This window comes from Chiloscyllium plagiosum, unplaced genomic scaffold, assembly GCF_037043375.1.
Source record: "Chiloscyllium plagiosum isolate Xiang-an unplaced genomic scaffold, Cpla_swu_hap1 HiC_scaffold_11, whole genome shotgun sequence".
Taxonomy (NCBI): Eukaryota; Metazoa; Chordata; class Chondrichthyes; order Orectolobiformes; family Hemiscylliidae; genus Chiloscyllium; species Chiloscyllium plagiosum.
In genome coordinates this window covers 683,304-699,327 of record NW_028270149.1, presented here as the reverse complement: position 1 = coordinate 699,327, position 16,024 = coordinate 683,304, and the positions used below count along the sequence as shown (strand labels likewise).

Here is a 16,024-nt window from a genome sequence, read left to right as displayed (position 1 = left end):
GTGGACTGGGCAAAGTTTTGGTAACAATCCAGAAGGGAAATACAGACAGGGTTACTCTCAGCTCATCACTGAACAGCTAACAGAACTTCATGCTGGACACCAACTGGAGCAAACCAGAGGTGCAAGAGAGCTCCTGGAAATCCTTTGGTGTATACTGAGACAGCGGAAAGTGGGGCAAAGAGAAGGAACTTTATTCTTGTCCCAAGGTACTATTCATCTCTCCTATGATGTTGGTACATCAGACGCACCTCTCTTGGTCTTACTGTCCAGTGACAGGCAATACCTCAATCTGACACATTACACTCCTCTGTCCAGTGGAATTTTAATTGGGGGACCATCACTTGTCCCTGATTTGTGTGCTATTACCTTGACAGCTATAATGAATTCTTAAAGTGTGGGAGAATCTCTTTGATGTCATCCCTTTGACAGAAAGACCAGTTCCAGTAACAAGAGTAAGTCACAGGTTAATGTAAACAATCATAATTTAAGCCACCAGGGTGGAAACACTTTGCATTATCATGATTATTGCTACTTCTGGTTCCTTTACGGTTTCTCACTAATCATATAAAATTTACCAAATTTTTTTCAAACCAACTTAATTAAAGCAATAACTGCAGAATGAAATGGATATAACAAAAGGTGATGATAGATTGTAATTTTATGTTTTTACAGTACAAAAATAAATACTTAAGTACGTTCATGATGGGCCCTTAAATATCTAATTCACTGACAGTAACAAACACATAGCCCTAGAGATTATCTTCTAGACTGAATGTCTTCAGCTGATTTCAACCATCGCAATCTGACAGTCCATCGAAGTGCCACACACCTCATGCCTTGTACTTCTCTCTTCCCTTTTCACTGATTACACAAATATGCTGAAAGAGAAAGTAAGTCATGTCAATGCAGCAAGGATTAGATGCTGGGATTGTTCCAGTGCCTAGTTTATATCAACAACCTGAATTCAGATGTAAATGTAGGCACGTGGAATGAACTTCTATAGGAATAAAAGCATATAAACTCCACAAATGGAAACATAAAGCCAGCAGGATGTGAGCTATCAGAGTCAGCACAAAGGGTTTATGAAGGGTAAATTATTTCTGACAAATTTATTAGAGCGCCCTCAAAAGATGTTGCAAGCAAAGTGGATAAAGGGGGTCTTCCAGATGTAGCACGTCTGGTCTTCCAGCACGCATTTGATAGAGTTGCATAAAAGGTTAATACAAGGCAAGGTCGTGTGGGTTTTGGGGGTAATTTATTAGCTTGGATAGAAGATTGGCTAACCAACAGAAAGTGGAAGGTCGGGATGAATGGGTCTTTTTCCAGTTGACAAGACGTAACTAGTTTGCCCTTGGACCCCAACTATTTGCAAATGATATTAATTACTTTGGTGCGGGGATAGAGATATGACAGCCAGATTTACAGATGACACTAAAATAGGTGAGGGAGTGTGCTGCTATGAAAAAATAGAAATTTACAAATGGATATGTGTAGGTTAGGTGAATGGGTCAAAATTTAGCAAATGAAGTTTAATGTGAATAAGTGAGAGGTTATCCATTTTGGTCAGACAAGGTCAGAAGTCAGAAGACAAGGTTATAGTCCAACAGGTTTATTTGAAATCACAAGCTTTTGGAGCACTGCTCCTTCGTCAGGTGACTTGGAGTCTCTTATACCTATCATTTGGTTTGTCTCCAGCATCACCTTATTTTTAGTTTTTTGTAATTATCTCTCTGTCTCAATTTCTGTCATCATTGGTATCGTTTTGTTTAGATGGTGTTTTCTCTAATATATAGATGACTGTGAGTGCCAATTTCTCTATAGATAGAAAGAGAAACCGAGAGAGAGAGAGAGAGAGAGAGAGAGAGAGAAAAGAGAGGGAGAGATAAAAAGAGAGAGAGAGAGAAAGAGAAAAAGAAAAAGAACGAGAAAACGAGAGAGAGAAAACGAGAGAACGAGAGAGAGAGAGAAAACAAGAGAATGAGAGAGAGAGAAAACGAGAGAACGAGAGAGGTGAAATGAGAGAGAGGGGGAACGAGGGGGAGGAAAACGAGAGAGGGGGGGATGAGAGAGGGGGGGACGAGCGAGGGGGGGGCAATGAGAGAGAACGAAAGAGAGAGAGAGAAAATGAGAGACAGAGAAAACGAGAGAACTGAGAGAGAACAATACAGAGAGAGAGGAGAGAGAGAGAGAAAACACGAGAGAGAGACGACAGAGAGAGAGATGATAGAGAGAGAACGAGAGAGAGAGAACGAGAGAGAGAGAACGAGAGAGAGGGAATGAGAGAGAACAAGAAAGAGCGAGAGAGAAGAAAGAGCAAGAACAAGAGAGAACGCGAGAATACGAGAGAACAAAAGAGAGAGAAACAAGAGAGAGAGAACAAGAAGGAGAGAACGAGAACGACAGAGAGAGAACGAACGAGAGAGAGACGGGGAGAGAGAGAGACAGAGAACAAGAGACAGAACGAGAGAGAGAGAGAGAAAGAGAGCGTGAAAGAGAAAGAAAGAAGGAGAGAGAGAGAGACGAGAGAGAGAAAGAAAGAAAGAAAGAGAGAAAGAAAGAAAGAAAGAGAGAGAGAGAAAGAGAAAGTGAGAAAGAGAGAAAACAAGAAAGAGAGAGAGAACGAGAGAGAGAGAGAGAATTTTTAGAATTATTAAGATTGGATTACTTAGTGTGGAAACAGGCCCTTCGGCCCAACAAGTCCACACCGATCCTCTGAAGAGCAACCCACCCAAACCCATTTCCCTACATTTACCCCTTCACCTAACACTACAGGCAATTTAGCATGACCAATTCACCTGACCTGCTCATCTTTGGACTGTGGGAGGAAACTGAAGCACCCGGAGGAAACCCACGCAGACACGGGGAGAATGTGCAAACTCCACACAGACAGTTGCCCGAGGCTGGAATCGAACCCGGGACCCTGGTGCTGTGAGGCAGCAGTGCTTACCACTGAGCCACCGTGCTGCCCAAATGAGAGAGAGATAACGAGAGAGAGAGAGAGAGAGAAAGAGAGAGAACGCGAGAGAGAGAGAGAACGCGAGAGAGAGAGAGAACGCACGCGAGAGAGAGAGAACGAGAACAAAAAATTGTGAATACTTACATTTAAGTCTCTGAAGTATTCATTATAGTCGAGTGCATATCCAACCACAAACTTGTCAGGAACTTCAAAACCAACGACTGTAAGTAAAGTTCATTAAGATGAGTGAAATACTTGCAAAGTGACAATTAATGCAAAATTTAACATGGCAATATTGAACATCAAGCACGGCTTGGACTTTGATATTATGGGTGCAGATCCCCTGGGATCATCCTTTAACCACATTCATGATCAACAACAACATAGTATTGGAACTATCTAAACATCAAGAATAATTTATTAATGCTTCATGTTCAACCCAAGATTCAAGTAAGCATGCAGAACAAGACTGACCCAAACATGATACCGCTGACTGGAGGAACAACACCTCATCTTCCATCTTGGGACCCTTCAATCACATGGCATCAACATCAACTTTACTGGTTTCCCAATCTCCCTTCCCCATTTCTCATCCCAGATCCAATCCTCAATATCAGCACCACCCTCTTGACCTAGCTTCCTTCCCACCTATCCGCTCCACCATTACCACCGACCTATCACAATTACCCCCATCTGCATCCAACTATTGCCTTCACAGCTACCTTCCCCCAACCACACCCTCACGCACCTATTTATCTCCCAGCTACTTTCCCCCTCCACAATCCTGATGAAGAGCTTATACCCAAAACATCGACTCTCCTGCTCCTCAGATACTGCCTGACCTGCTGTGCTTTTCCAGCTCAACATGTTTCAACATCTGACTCTCCTGCATCTGTAGTCCTCACTTTCTCCCAGACATTAAACTCATGAGTGTTGGCTCTTTCTAAACTAACCTAAGTTTGAATTGAAGCACAGTCTATTGAAGGAAATTCACTAATAGCTTAGAAAGTAGGATGTTAAAAAGGTCTGGAGCACAGCAGAGAGTTGAATATTAAAGGCTTCAGGTGGTGAGCAGGAAGGTGGATTTAGACAAGTTAGATGTTAAAGGCTCCGAGTAGTTGGGGCCAGTAGTTCTCTAATTAAGACACATTATCAGAATTTATGCCCCTTTTATAGAGAAAGATGACTTATTTATTGGATTTTACTTAAAACTGGAGCAATGATCAGGGATTGGAGGAATTAATGCCAGCCCTTGGAGCTTAATTCATGAAGGTATTTGATAAATGAGCTGTGTTCTGAGCAACATTGCCTCTAATTTATTGTTTGAAGTACACTAGCAACATACTGAAGTGTGTGATTCCCTTTCTCACTCAGTAATCTAATGGGACTGATGTATCAGTGGTCTGCGTGGGGACTATGTCTTACTGCAGTGCTTAGAGGAAATAATGATTCGGAGGCAATTACAGTTTGAAAGACATCCTGGATTGAAATGCAATACTCACAGTCTGGCCGATAGCCCACACTTCGAGGAGTTCGTTTAACCAGCAGACTATTAAGAAAGAAGAGAGCATTATTGAAACGATGAAATGACAATTTCACACACTCAACTGCCATTAGAATTGCAGAGACAAGCATAAAATTTTAAAAATTCAAAAAACGGTAAACCAGAGTCTAATGGTCCCAACCTGAAGATAACCTGAATGTGACTTGAATGTGACCTGAATGTGACTTGAATGTAACCTGAATGTGAACCTGAATGTGACCTGAATGTGACTTGAATGTGACTTGAATGTGACCTGAATGTAACTTGAATGTGACCTGAATGTGACCTGAATGTGACCTGAATGTAACTTGAATGTGACCTGAATGTAACTTGAATGTGACCTGAATGTGACTTGAATGTGACCTGAATGTAACTTGAATGTAACCTGAATGTGACTGGAATGTAACCTGAATGTAACTTGAATGTGACCTGAATGTAACCTGAATGTGACTGGAATGTAACCTGAATGTGACCTGAATGTCACTTGAATGTTACCTGAATGTAACCTGAATGTGACTGGAATGTAACCAGAATGTAACTTGATTGTGACCTGAATGTGACTGGAATGTGACCTGAATGTGACTTGAATGTAACCTGAATGTAACTTGAATGTGACCTGAATGTGACCTGAATGTAACCTGAATGTGACTTGAATGTGACCTGAATGTGACTTGAATGTGACCTGAATGTAACTTGAATGTAACTTGAATGTGACCTGAATGTAACCTGAATGTAACCTGAATGTGACTTGAATGTGACCTGAATGTGACCTGAATGTGACTGGAATGTAACCTAAATGTAACTTGAATGTGACCTGAATGTAACCTGAATGTAACTTGAATGTGACCTGAATGTAACTTGAATGTAACTTGAATGTGACCTGAATGTGACTTGAATGTGACCTGAATGTAACCTGAATGTAACTTGAATGTGACCTGAATGTGACTTGAATGTGACCTGAATGTAACTTGAATATGACCTGAATGTGACTTGAATGTAACCTGAATGTGACTGGAATGTAACCTGAATGTAACTTGAATGTGACCTGAATGTAACTTGAATGTGACCTGAATGTGACCTGAATGTGACTTGAATGTGACCTGAATGTAACTTGAATGTGACCTGAATGTGACCTGAATGTGACCTGAATGTGACCTGAATGTGACCTGAATGTAACTTGAATGTGACCTGAATGTACCTTGAATGTAACTTGAATGTGACTTGAATGTGACCTGAATGTAACTTGAATGTGACCTGAATGTGACCTGAATGTAACTTGAATGTGACCTGAATGTACCTTGAATGTAACTTGAATGTGACTTGAATGTGACTTGAATGTGACCTGAATGTGACCTGAATGTGACCTGAATGTGACTTGAAAGTAACTTGAATGTGACTGGAATGTAACATGAATGTGACTTGAAAGTAACTTGAAAGTAACTTGAATGTGACTGGAATGTAACTTGAATGTGACTTGAATGTAACTTGAATGTGACTTGAATGTGACCTGAATGTGACTTGAATGTAACTTGAATGTGACTGGAATGTGACTGGAATGTAACTTGAATGTAACTTGAATGTAACTTGAATGTGACTGGAATGTAACTTGAATGTGACTTGAATGTAACTTGAATGTGACTTGAATGTAACTTGAATGTAACTTTGAACCATTTAAGAAACACATAGTCATTTCAGATGATATTAAATCCTGTTTTTCTAAATTCAATCCCTCCTTCCAAGACAGTGTATTAACAAAGGAAAATAATTAATAAATCAAACAAATTGCTAGAAACATCCACACAAGGAAGTGTGATTTTGGGTAAAAATCTGAGAAAATTTAATTTAATTTATTGTCACATGTACCGAGGCACAGTAAAAAGCTTTGTCTTATTAGCAATACAGGCAGATCACAGAGTTAAGTAGCATAGAAAAGTAAATAATAGGTAACCAGTGGCAAAAGCAAAAACACAGGTACAGGCGAATGTTAAGAGCTTGTGAGTCCATTCAGTATTTTAGGGTAGAAGCTGTTTTGAAACCGGCTGGTGCGTGTGTTCAGGCTTCTGTACCTTCTCCCCGATGGCAGAGGTTGTAGAAAAACATTGCCAGGGTGGGATGGATCTTTGAGAATGCAGGCGGCCTTTCCTTGACAGCAGGCCTGGTAGATGAATTCTATAGATGGGAGGTTGGCCTTTGTGATTGTCCAGACAGAGTTCACCACTCTCTGTAATAGTCTCCGATCTTGAATGGTACAGTTACCATACCAGGTAGTGATACATTCAGACAGAATGCTCTCAATGACGCACCTATAAAAATTAGCAAGGATATTCGCCATCATGCCGAATTTCCTCAGCTGCCTGAGAAAGAGGAGACGTTGTTGGGCCCTTGTAACCAGTGCATCCACATGAAGAGTCCAAGAAAGCTTGTTGTGGATGACCACTCCCAGGAGCTTGACACTCTCCACTCGTTCCACCTCTGTGCTGTTAATGTGTAGGGGGGGCATGAGTAACATCTTGCCGAAAGTCAATAATGAGTTCCTTGGTTTTGCCGGCATTGAGAGCTGGGTTGTTCTCAGTGCATAATTTTTTCAGGTCTCCCACCTCCTGTCTGTACTCTGTTTCGTCGTCATCTGAGATTCAACCGACTATGGTGGTGTCATCAGCGAACTTGTAAATGGCATTAGTCTGGTATTAGGCGATGCAGTCATGGGTATACAGTGACTACAGTAGGGGGCTGAGTATGCACCCCTGGAGGTCTCCAGTGTTGAGTGTAAGTGAGCATGAATAATTGTCCCCAGTCTTCACTGATTCTGGTTTGTGGGTCAGGAAATCGAGGATCCAGTTGCAGAGAGTGGGACTTAGTACGAGATCACTAAGTTTAGTAATCAGTCTCGAGGGGATAATAGTGTTGAAGGCTGAACTGTAGTCAATGAGTAGGATCCTTACGTAGCTGTACTTGGTGTCAAGATGTTCTAAGGATGAATGAAGGGCAAGCGATTTGGCATCTGACATGGATTTGTTGGTCTGATAGGCAAATTGGAGTGGTTCAAGAGTAGTGGGGAGGCTGGAGCTGATTAATACCATGACCAGCCTTTCAAAGCACTTCATGACCACCGAAGTCAGGGCCACTGGACGGTAATCATTGAGACAGACTGCATGAGTCTTCTTAGGCACAGGGATGATGTTGGCCTCTTGGAACATGCAGGGACAGTGGCCTGCTGCAGGGAGAGGTTGGAGATGTCCAAGAAGACCTGGTACTCCATCTGGTTCCATCGCTTTCCTAGGATTCACACAAAGGAAAATCAATCTGACCTCTGATGCAGAGACTGTTGGGATAGGTTCACCAGGACTTGCCGCAATAAGTGTTACCTCTCTGCCAAAATTCTGCTCAAAGCGAGCATAGAAGATTTGATGCAAATAGCTAAAGCATTTTTCTGTGTCAGCAGGAGCAAAGGGTTGATGCCCAAGAATTGGGACATATTCAGAAAAACGTCTGGTTCGAGAAGGCTGTGGTGTCAGGGATCATGGGATGTGAACTGAAATTAACAATAACAGACATAGGTTTGGAGATTCTGGAGCTGACAATAACACAAGGCCATAAGGTATTTCGGCAATCTATTACCCACTGTTTAAGTTGATAATTGGATAGGTTTCACACAAGGCTTACCTCACCACTTTCACCATGTTGGGTTTGTAATCTTGCAACATGCTCAGCAGAGTCTGCATTGTTTTACCCGTATCAATTATATCCTGTGAAAAAGGGAGTAAAGTATGATTCATAGAAAGCTGTGAGGTCAACACAATAATGCTCCCCAGACACATCCCCACTATACGAATGTCAGTGCTACCCTGCCCCTCCATCCACAGGTAAGCATCAGCACTACCCACTCCCCAACAGCAGCCCTCCCCGTACCAACCAACTGAAACCCTACAAGTGCCAACATTGTCTCTCCCATCCTCATTTGTCGGCATCAGTGTTTATCCCTTGGCTCTCCCGCATTCTTCTATTAAACTTTCGTTATCCACTGTCTTGGCTATCCAGCCACTGATAATCATAAATTCAAGCTAAACTGAAACCTTGCTGCAATTCTCTAACTTGGAGCAAGTACCATTCACCTAAGTTGCATTTGTTCCCTATAGCTCAAATTTAAGACTGGCATTCTCCTGTTTAAATTTCTTTGTGAAATCACACTACCTAGTTATGTAGCGGCACAGTGGCTCAGTGGTTAGCACTGCTGCCTCACAGCGCCAGTGACCTGGGTTCAATTCCCGCCTCGGGCAACTGTCTGTGTGGAGCTTGCACATTCTCCCCGTGTCTGTGTGGGTTTCCTCCGGTTTCCTCCCACAGTCCAAAGATGTGCAGGTTAGGTGACTTGGCCACGCTAAATTGCCATAGTGTTAGGTGGATTAGTCAGGGGTAGATGTAGGGGAATGGGTCTGGGTGGGTTGCTCTTCGGAGGGTCGGTGTGGACTTGTTGGGCACACTGTAGGGAATCTAATCTAATCTAATCTAACCTCCTCTAGCTATAGTGAACCCTGGTTTTGAGACTGACCCCTCACACAACCACCACCCTGCTCCATTAACGGTAGTCATGTCATCAGCAGCCGTTAGCTCAGTTGGCTGAATGACTGGTTTGCAATACAGAGAAGTCAATTTTGTGGGTTCAATTCCCACGCTAGCTGAGGTTATCATGAAGGATTCTTAACTTCTCCTGAGGCAAGGTGGTCCTTGGGTTAAAACACCGACAATCATTTTTCTCTAATGAGAATCAAGGCCTATGGTCCTCTGGGATCACAGCAACTTTACATTTAATCTCTGGAATTTACATCATAGTACAGGCCCTACGGCTCACGATGTTGTGCCAAGCATTTACCTTAATCTAAGGTAAATCTAACTTACACACACCTCAATTTACTGCTGTCCATGTACTTGTCCAGCAGTCGCTTAAATGTCCCTCATGTCTCCGACTCTACTATCACCACTAGCAGTGCATTCCACACACCCACCACTCTCTGCATAAAAAAGCTACATCTGACATCTCCCCTATACCTTCCTCCCATCACCTTAAAATTGTGACAGCCAATTCTGCCCTGGGAAATATCTCTGGTTATCCACTCTATCTATGCCTCTCATTACCCTGTACACTTCTATCAAGTCACTTCTCTTCCTTCTTCTCTCCAGTGTGGAACGCATGAGCTTACTCAACCTCTCTTCATAAGACATGCCCTCCAATCCAGGCAGCATCCTGGTAAATCTCCTCTGCACCCTCTCTAAAGGATCTACATCCTTCCTATAATGAGGGGACCAGAACTGGCCACAATATTCCAAGTGTGGTCTAACCAGGGTTTTATAGAACTGCGGCAAAGCCTCATGGCTCTGAAACTCAATCTCCCTGTTATTGAAAGCCAACACACCATACGCCTTTTTAACAACTCTATCAACTTGGGTGGCAACTTTGAGGGATCTATGAACATGGACCCCAAGATCCCACTGTTCCTTAACACTGCCAAGAATCCTATCTTTAACCCTGTATTCAGCACTCAAATTTGATCTTCCAAAATAAATCATTTCGCATTTGTCCAGGTTGAACTCCATCTGCCACTCTTCAGCCCAGCTCTGCATCCTGTCAATGTCATGTTGTAGCCTGCAACAGCCCTCGACACTATCTACAACACCACCGACCTTTGTGTCATCAGCAAACGGACAAATCCACCCTCCCACTTCTTCATCCAAGTCATTTATAAAATCTACAAAGAGCAGAGGCCCAAGAACAGATCCCTGTGGGTCACTGACCTCCAGGCGGAATACTTTCCATCCACTCGCTGTCTTCTTTCAGCCAGCCAAATTTCCCTGTATCCCATACCTCCTAACTTTCTGAATGAGCCTACTATGGGGAACCTTATCAAATGCCTTAATGAAATCCATATACACCACATCCACTGCTCAACCTTCATCAACTAGTGTCGTCACCTCCTCAAAGAACTCAGTAAGGTTTGTGAGACATGACCTGCTCCTCACAAAGCCATGCAGACTGTCTTTAATCAAACTATGTTTTTCCAAATAGTCATTAATCCTATCCCTCAGGATCCTTTCCAGTACCTTGCTTATCACAGACGTAAGACTAACTGGTCTGTAATTCCCAGGGATTTCCCTATTCTCTTTCTCGAACGGAGGAAGAGCATTCACCTCTCATCAATCATCCGGTACTCCTCCCGTGGAGAGTGAGGTTGCTAAGATCATCACCAGAGGTGCAGTGATCTCATTCCTCGCTTCCTATAATAACTTTAGATATATCTGGTCCAGCCTTGGGACTTATCTATATTGATGCTTCCCAGAATTTCTAGCACGTCCACTTACTTAATGTCAATCTGTTCAAGCCTATTAACCTGGTCCATGGTGTTCTCACTATCAACAAGGTACCTCTCTCTCGTGAATAATGAAGAAAAATAACTCAATATGGCCTCTCCTACTTCTTCAGACTCCAGGCACTAGTTTCATTCCACTGTCCCTGATTGGCCCTACCCTCTCTCTGACCATTCTCTTACTCCTTTGGGTTTTCCCTAATTCTTCCCACCAAAGCTTTTTCGTGCCCCCACTTAGTTCTCCTCAGTCCATTTTTGAAGTTCTTTCCTAACTACCCTGTAATCCTCTGAAGCAGTGCCAGATCCTTGTTTGCCCAACTTTAAGTAAGCTTCCTCCTTCCTTTTGACAAGAAGCTCCTCTTCTCTTGCTATCCAAGACTCTTTCACCATACCATTCCTTGCCTGTCTCAGTGGGACAAAGTTATCAGATTAGATTCCCTACAGTGTGGAAACAGGCCCTTCAGCCCAACCAGTCCACACCGACCCACCGAAGAGTAACCCACACAGACCCATTTCACTCTGACTAATGCACCTAACACTATGGGCAATTTCCCATGGCCAATTCACCTGGCCTGCACATCTTTGGACTGTGGGAGGGAATCGGAGCACCCGGAGAAAACCACACACAGACACAGTGAGCATGTGCAAACTCTACACAGACAGTCACTCAAGGCTGGAATCGAACCTGGGACCCTGGTGCTGTGAGGCAGCAGTGCTAACCACTGAGCCACCATGCCGCCCCAGCACTCGCAACAAGTGCTCCTTAAACAGCCTCCACATTTCTGCTGTGCTTTTCCTGCTGAAAAATTGTTGCCAATTTATACTCCACAGCTCCTGTCCAATAACAGGATAATTTCCCCTTCCCCAATTAAATACCTTCCCATACTGTCTGCTCCCATCCCTCTCCATGGCTATGGTAAAGGTGAGGTACTTGTGGCCGCCATCACTGAAATGCTCTCCTACATGAGTCATTAAATGAGAAGTTTAGCATCCAGGATTGTTTGACTACATTACAAGGTGTTCAAGGTGCTATCCAATGAGACAGTCTGACAAGCTGGTGATGAAAGGATATTTCTCCTTTGAACGAATGAAGGGAGACAGTTTAAATTTAGGAGTCTTGAACTTGAGATGAGGAAGAGAATTCTTTCCTCTCAGAAGGTTGAGAGTCATGTTTTTAGGATAGAGGTTGATAGAATTTTGACCAACAAGGGAGTCCAAGGTTGTGGATAGTCAGAATTGGGGTTTAGGCCTCAATTGGATCAGCCATGATCTCAATGAATGATGGAGTATGCTCAATGGGCCAAAGGGTGTACTCCTGTCCCTAATTTGCATTTTCACATATACACTCATATATAAATTGGATTTTTGTTAAGGGCACCATATTTTGATTGAGATTTTGCTGTTGAACCACTATATAAACACATTTTAAAACCTCAAATAGGACTCAGCAGCAGGAACCCTGTTCCTCTATTCAATAAGTTTGTGCTGACTTGGTTATGGTTTCAGCTCCACCACATAATAATTGATTCTCTCATAAAATACAGACCTGAATATCAAGGATAACATGAACACCTCTTTGAAACAGTGTGATGGAAACAACAGAGTTGATTTAGATTAGATTAGATTAGATTAGATTACATACAGTGTGGAAACAGGCCCTTCGGCCCAACAAGTCCACACTGCCCCGCCGAAGCGCAACCCACCCATAACCCTACATTTACCCCTTACCTAACACTACGGGCAATTTAGCATGGCCAATTCACCTGACCTGCACATCTTTGGATTGTGGGAGGAAACCGGAGAACCCGGAGGAAACCCATGCAAACTCCACACAGTTAGTCGCCTGAGGCGGGAATTGAACCCGGGTCTCTGGTGCTGTGAGGCAGCAGTGCTAACCACTGTGCCACCATGCTGCCCACACGCCTCATATAACAGTCAGCACCTCCAATAGTGAAGCACTCACACAGTACTGTAGTGGAACAACAGCAAAGATTATTCTGCTCATGTATCTGGAGTAAGACCAGAACTACAACCTCCTGACTCGAAGGTAAAAGCATGATGCATGGTGCACAGCAAAGATAAATCTGATCTTGCCGGCCCCTCCTCAAATTTTATATAATCTATGGAATTATCCCGGTGAATCTCCAGTATATGCTCTCCGTAGTTTTAATGTGCATGTGATAATGCAACATAATTTCAGGAAACTATAGCTCACTATTGCATGTGCATATAGGCTTAGAGATGTACAGCACAGAAACAGACCCTTTGGTCCAACTTGTCCATGCCGACCAGATAACCCAACATAATCTAGTCCCATTTGCCAGCACTTGGCCCATATCCCTCCAAACCCTTCCTATTCACATACCTGTCCAGATGCCTTTTAAATGTTGTAATTGTACCAGCCTCCACCACTTCCTCTGGTAGCTCATTCCATACACATACCACCCTCTGCTCAAAAAGTTGCCCCTTCGGCCTCTTTTATATCTTTCCCCTTTCACTCTAAACCTATGCCCTCTAGTTCTGGACTCCCCCACCTCAAGGAAAAGACTTTGCCTATTTATCCTATCCATGCCCCTCATGATTTTATAATTCTCTACAAGGTCATCCCTCAGCCTCTGGCACTCCAGAAAAAAAACAGCCCTAGCCTGTTCAGCATCTCCCTGTAGCTCAAATCCTCCAACCCTGGCAACATCCTTGTAAATCTTTTCTGAACCCTTTCAAGTTTCACAACATCTTTCCGATAGGAAGGACACCAGAATTGCACGCAATATTCCAAAAGTAGCCTCAACATGACCCATCAACTCCCATACTTAATGCTCTGACCAATAAAGGAAAGCATACCAAACGCCTTCATCACAATCCTATCTACCTGCGACTCTACTTTCAAGGAGCTATGAACCTGCACTCAAAAGGTCTCTTTGTTCAGCAACACTCCCTAGGACCTTACCATTAAGTGTATAAGTCCTGCTAAGATTTGCTTTCCCAAAATGCAGCACTTCACATTTATCTAAATTAAACTCCAACTGCCACTCCCCAGCCATTGGCCCATCTGGTCCAGATCCTGTTGTAATCTGAGGTAACCTTCTTCCCTGTCCACTACACCTCCAATTTTGGTGTCATCTTCAAACTTGCTAACTATACCTCCGATGTTCACATCCAAATCATTTATATAAATGACAAAAAGTAGTGGATCCAGCACTGATCCTTGTGGCACTCCACTTGTCACAGGCCTCCAGTCTGAAAAGCAACCCTCCACCACCACCCTCTGTCTATTACCTTTGAGCTAGTTCTGTATCCAAATGGCTAGTTTTCCCTGTATTCCATGATATCCAACCTTGCTAATCAGTCTCCCATGGGGAACTTTGTTGAACGCCTTACTGAAGTCCATATAGATCATGTCCACCACTCTGTCATCATCAATCCTCTTTGTAACTTCTTCAAAAAGCTCAATCAAGTTCACGAGACATGATTTCCCACACAAAGCATGATGTTGACTATCCCTACTCAGTCTTGCCTTCCCAATTACGTATAAATCCTGTCCCTCAGGATTCCCTCCAACAACTTGCCCACCACCAATGTCAGGCTCACCAGTCTACAGTTCCCTGGCTTATCCTTTCCACCTTCCATAAATAGCCAACCTCCAGTCCTCCGTCACCTCACTTGTAACCATCGATAATATAAATATCTCAGTAAGGGACCCAGCAATCACTTCCCTAGTTTCCCAGAGTTCTAGAATACACCTGATCAGGTCCTGGAAATGTATCCACTTTTTTGCGTTTCAAGACATCCAGCACTTCCTCCTCTATAATATAGACAATCTTCAAGATGTCACCATCTATTTCCCTACATTCTATATCTTCCACGTCCTTTTCCACATTAAATACTCATCCAAAATACTCGTGTAGTATCTCCCTCATCTTCTGCGGCTTCACACAAAGGCCACCTTGCTGATCTTTGAGGAGCCCTATTCTCTTCCTAGTTACCCTTTTGTCCTTAAACGTATTTCTAAAAACCGTTTGGATTCTCCTTAACCCTATTTGCCAAAGCTACCTCATGTCTCTTTTTGCCCTCCTGATTTCCCTCTTAAGTTTATTCCTACTGCCTTTATAGTCTAAGGATTCACTCAATCTATCCTGTCTATACCTGACATATGCTTCCTTCTTTTTCTTAACCAAACCCTCAATTTCTCTCATCATCCAGCATTCCCTACACATACCAGCCTTTCCATTCACCCTAATAGAAATATACTGTCTCTGGACTGTCGTTATCTCATTTCCGAAGGCTTCCCATTTTCCAGCCATCTCTTTACCTGCGAATACCTGCCCCCAGTCAGTTTTTGAAAGTTCTTGCCTAATACAATCAAAATTACCCTTCCTCCAATTTAGAGCTTCAACTTTTAGATCCAAAATGTTCTTTTCCATCACTATTTTAAAACTGAGAGTGTTATGGTCCCAAAGTGCTCCCCCACTGACGCCTCAGATACCTGCGCTGCCTTATTTCCCAAGAGTAGGTCAGGTTTTGCATCTTCTCTAGTAGGTACATCCACATACTGAATCAGAAAATTTTCTTGTACGCACTGAACAAATTTCTCTCCATCTAAACTCTTAACACTATGGCAGTCCCAGTCTATGTTTGGAAAGTTAAAATTCCCTACAATAACCATGGTGGGTCGGTGGTTAGCACTACTGCCTTACAGCACTAGGGTCCCAAGTTCAATTCCAGCCTTGGGTGACTGTCTGTGTGGAGTTTGCACATTCTCCCCGTGTCTGCGTGGGTTTACTCCGGGTGCTCCGGTTTCCTCTCAGTCCAAAGATGTGGGCAGGTGAATTGGCCACGCTAAATTGCCCATAGTGTTAGGTGCATTAGTGCAGAGGAAATGGGTCTTTGGTGGGTTGGTGTGGACTAGTTGTGCTGAAGGGCCCTGTTTCCACATTGTAGGGAATCTAATCTAAATCTATTATTCCTATAGATAACTGAAATCTGCTCACAAATGTGTTTCTCAATTTCCCTCTGAATATTAGGGGATCTAAAATACAATCCCAATAAGGTGATCATCCCTTTCTTATTTCTCAGTTCGACGCAAATAAGCCTCCCTCAGTACAGCTGTAATGCTATCCTTTATCAAAAACGCCACCCCCATCTCTCTCGCCTCCTTTCTATCCTTCT

At 43.1% G+C, this 16,024-nt stretch overlaps 1 protein-coding gene across 3 annotated transcripts in view; it reads right to left on the bottom strand.

Annotated features, from left to right (window-relative positions):
- Positions 1 to 640: 640 nt before the first annotated feature.
- Positions 641 to 16,024, bottom strand: part of hprt1 (hypoxanthine phosphoribosyltransferase 1) — a 49,652-nt gene continuing 34,268 nt past the window's right edge. For 2 of the 3 annotated variants that reach the window (XM_043714345.2, XM_043714346.2), the window contains 4 exons: positions 8,163 to 8,245; positions 4,459 to 4,505; positions 3,101 to 3,177; positions 641 to 878 (listed from right to left, as the gene is read on the bottom strand). In XM_043714345.2, coding sequence (XP_043570280.1) covers positions 831 to 878; positions 3,101 to 3,177; positions 4,459 to 4,505; positions 8,163 to 8,245 — 255 coding nt within the window. In that variant the 3' untranslated portion in view covers positions 641 to 830. Of the gene's footprint in view, positions 879 to 3,100; positions 3,178 to 4,458; positions 4,506 to 5,889; positions 7,776 to 8,162; positions 8,246 to 16,024 lie in introns of those variants that run through there. The other variant, XM_087991824.1, reaches the window with a different exon arrangement.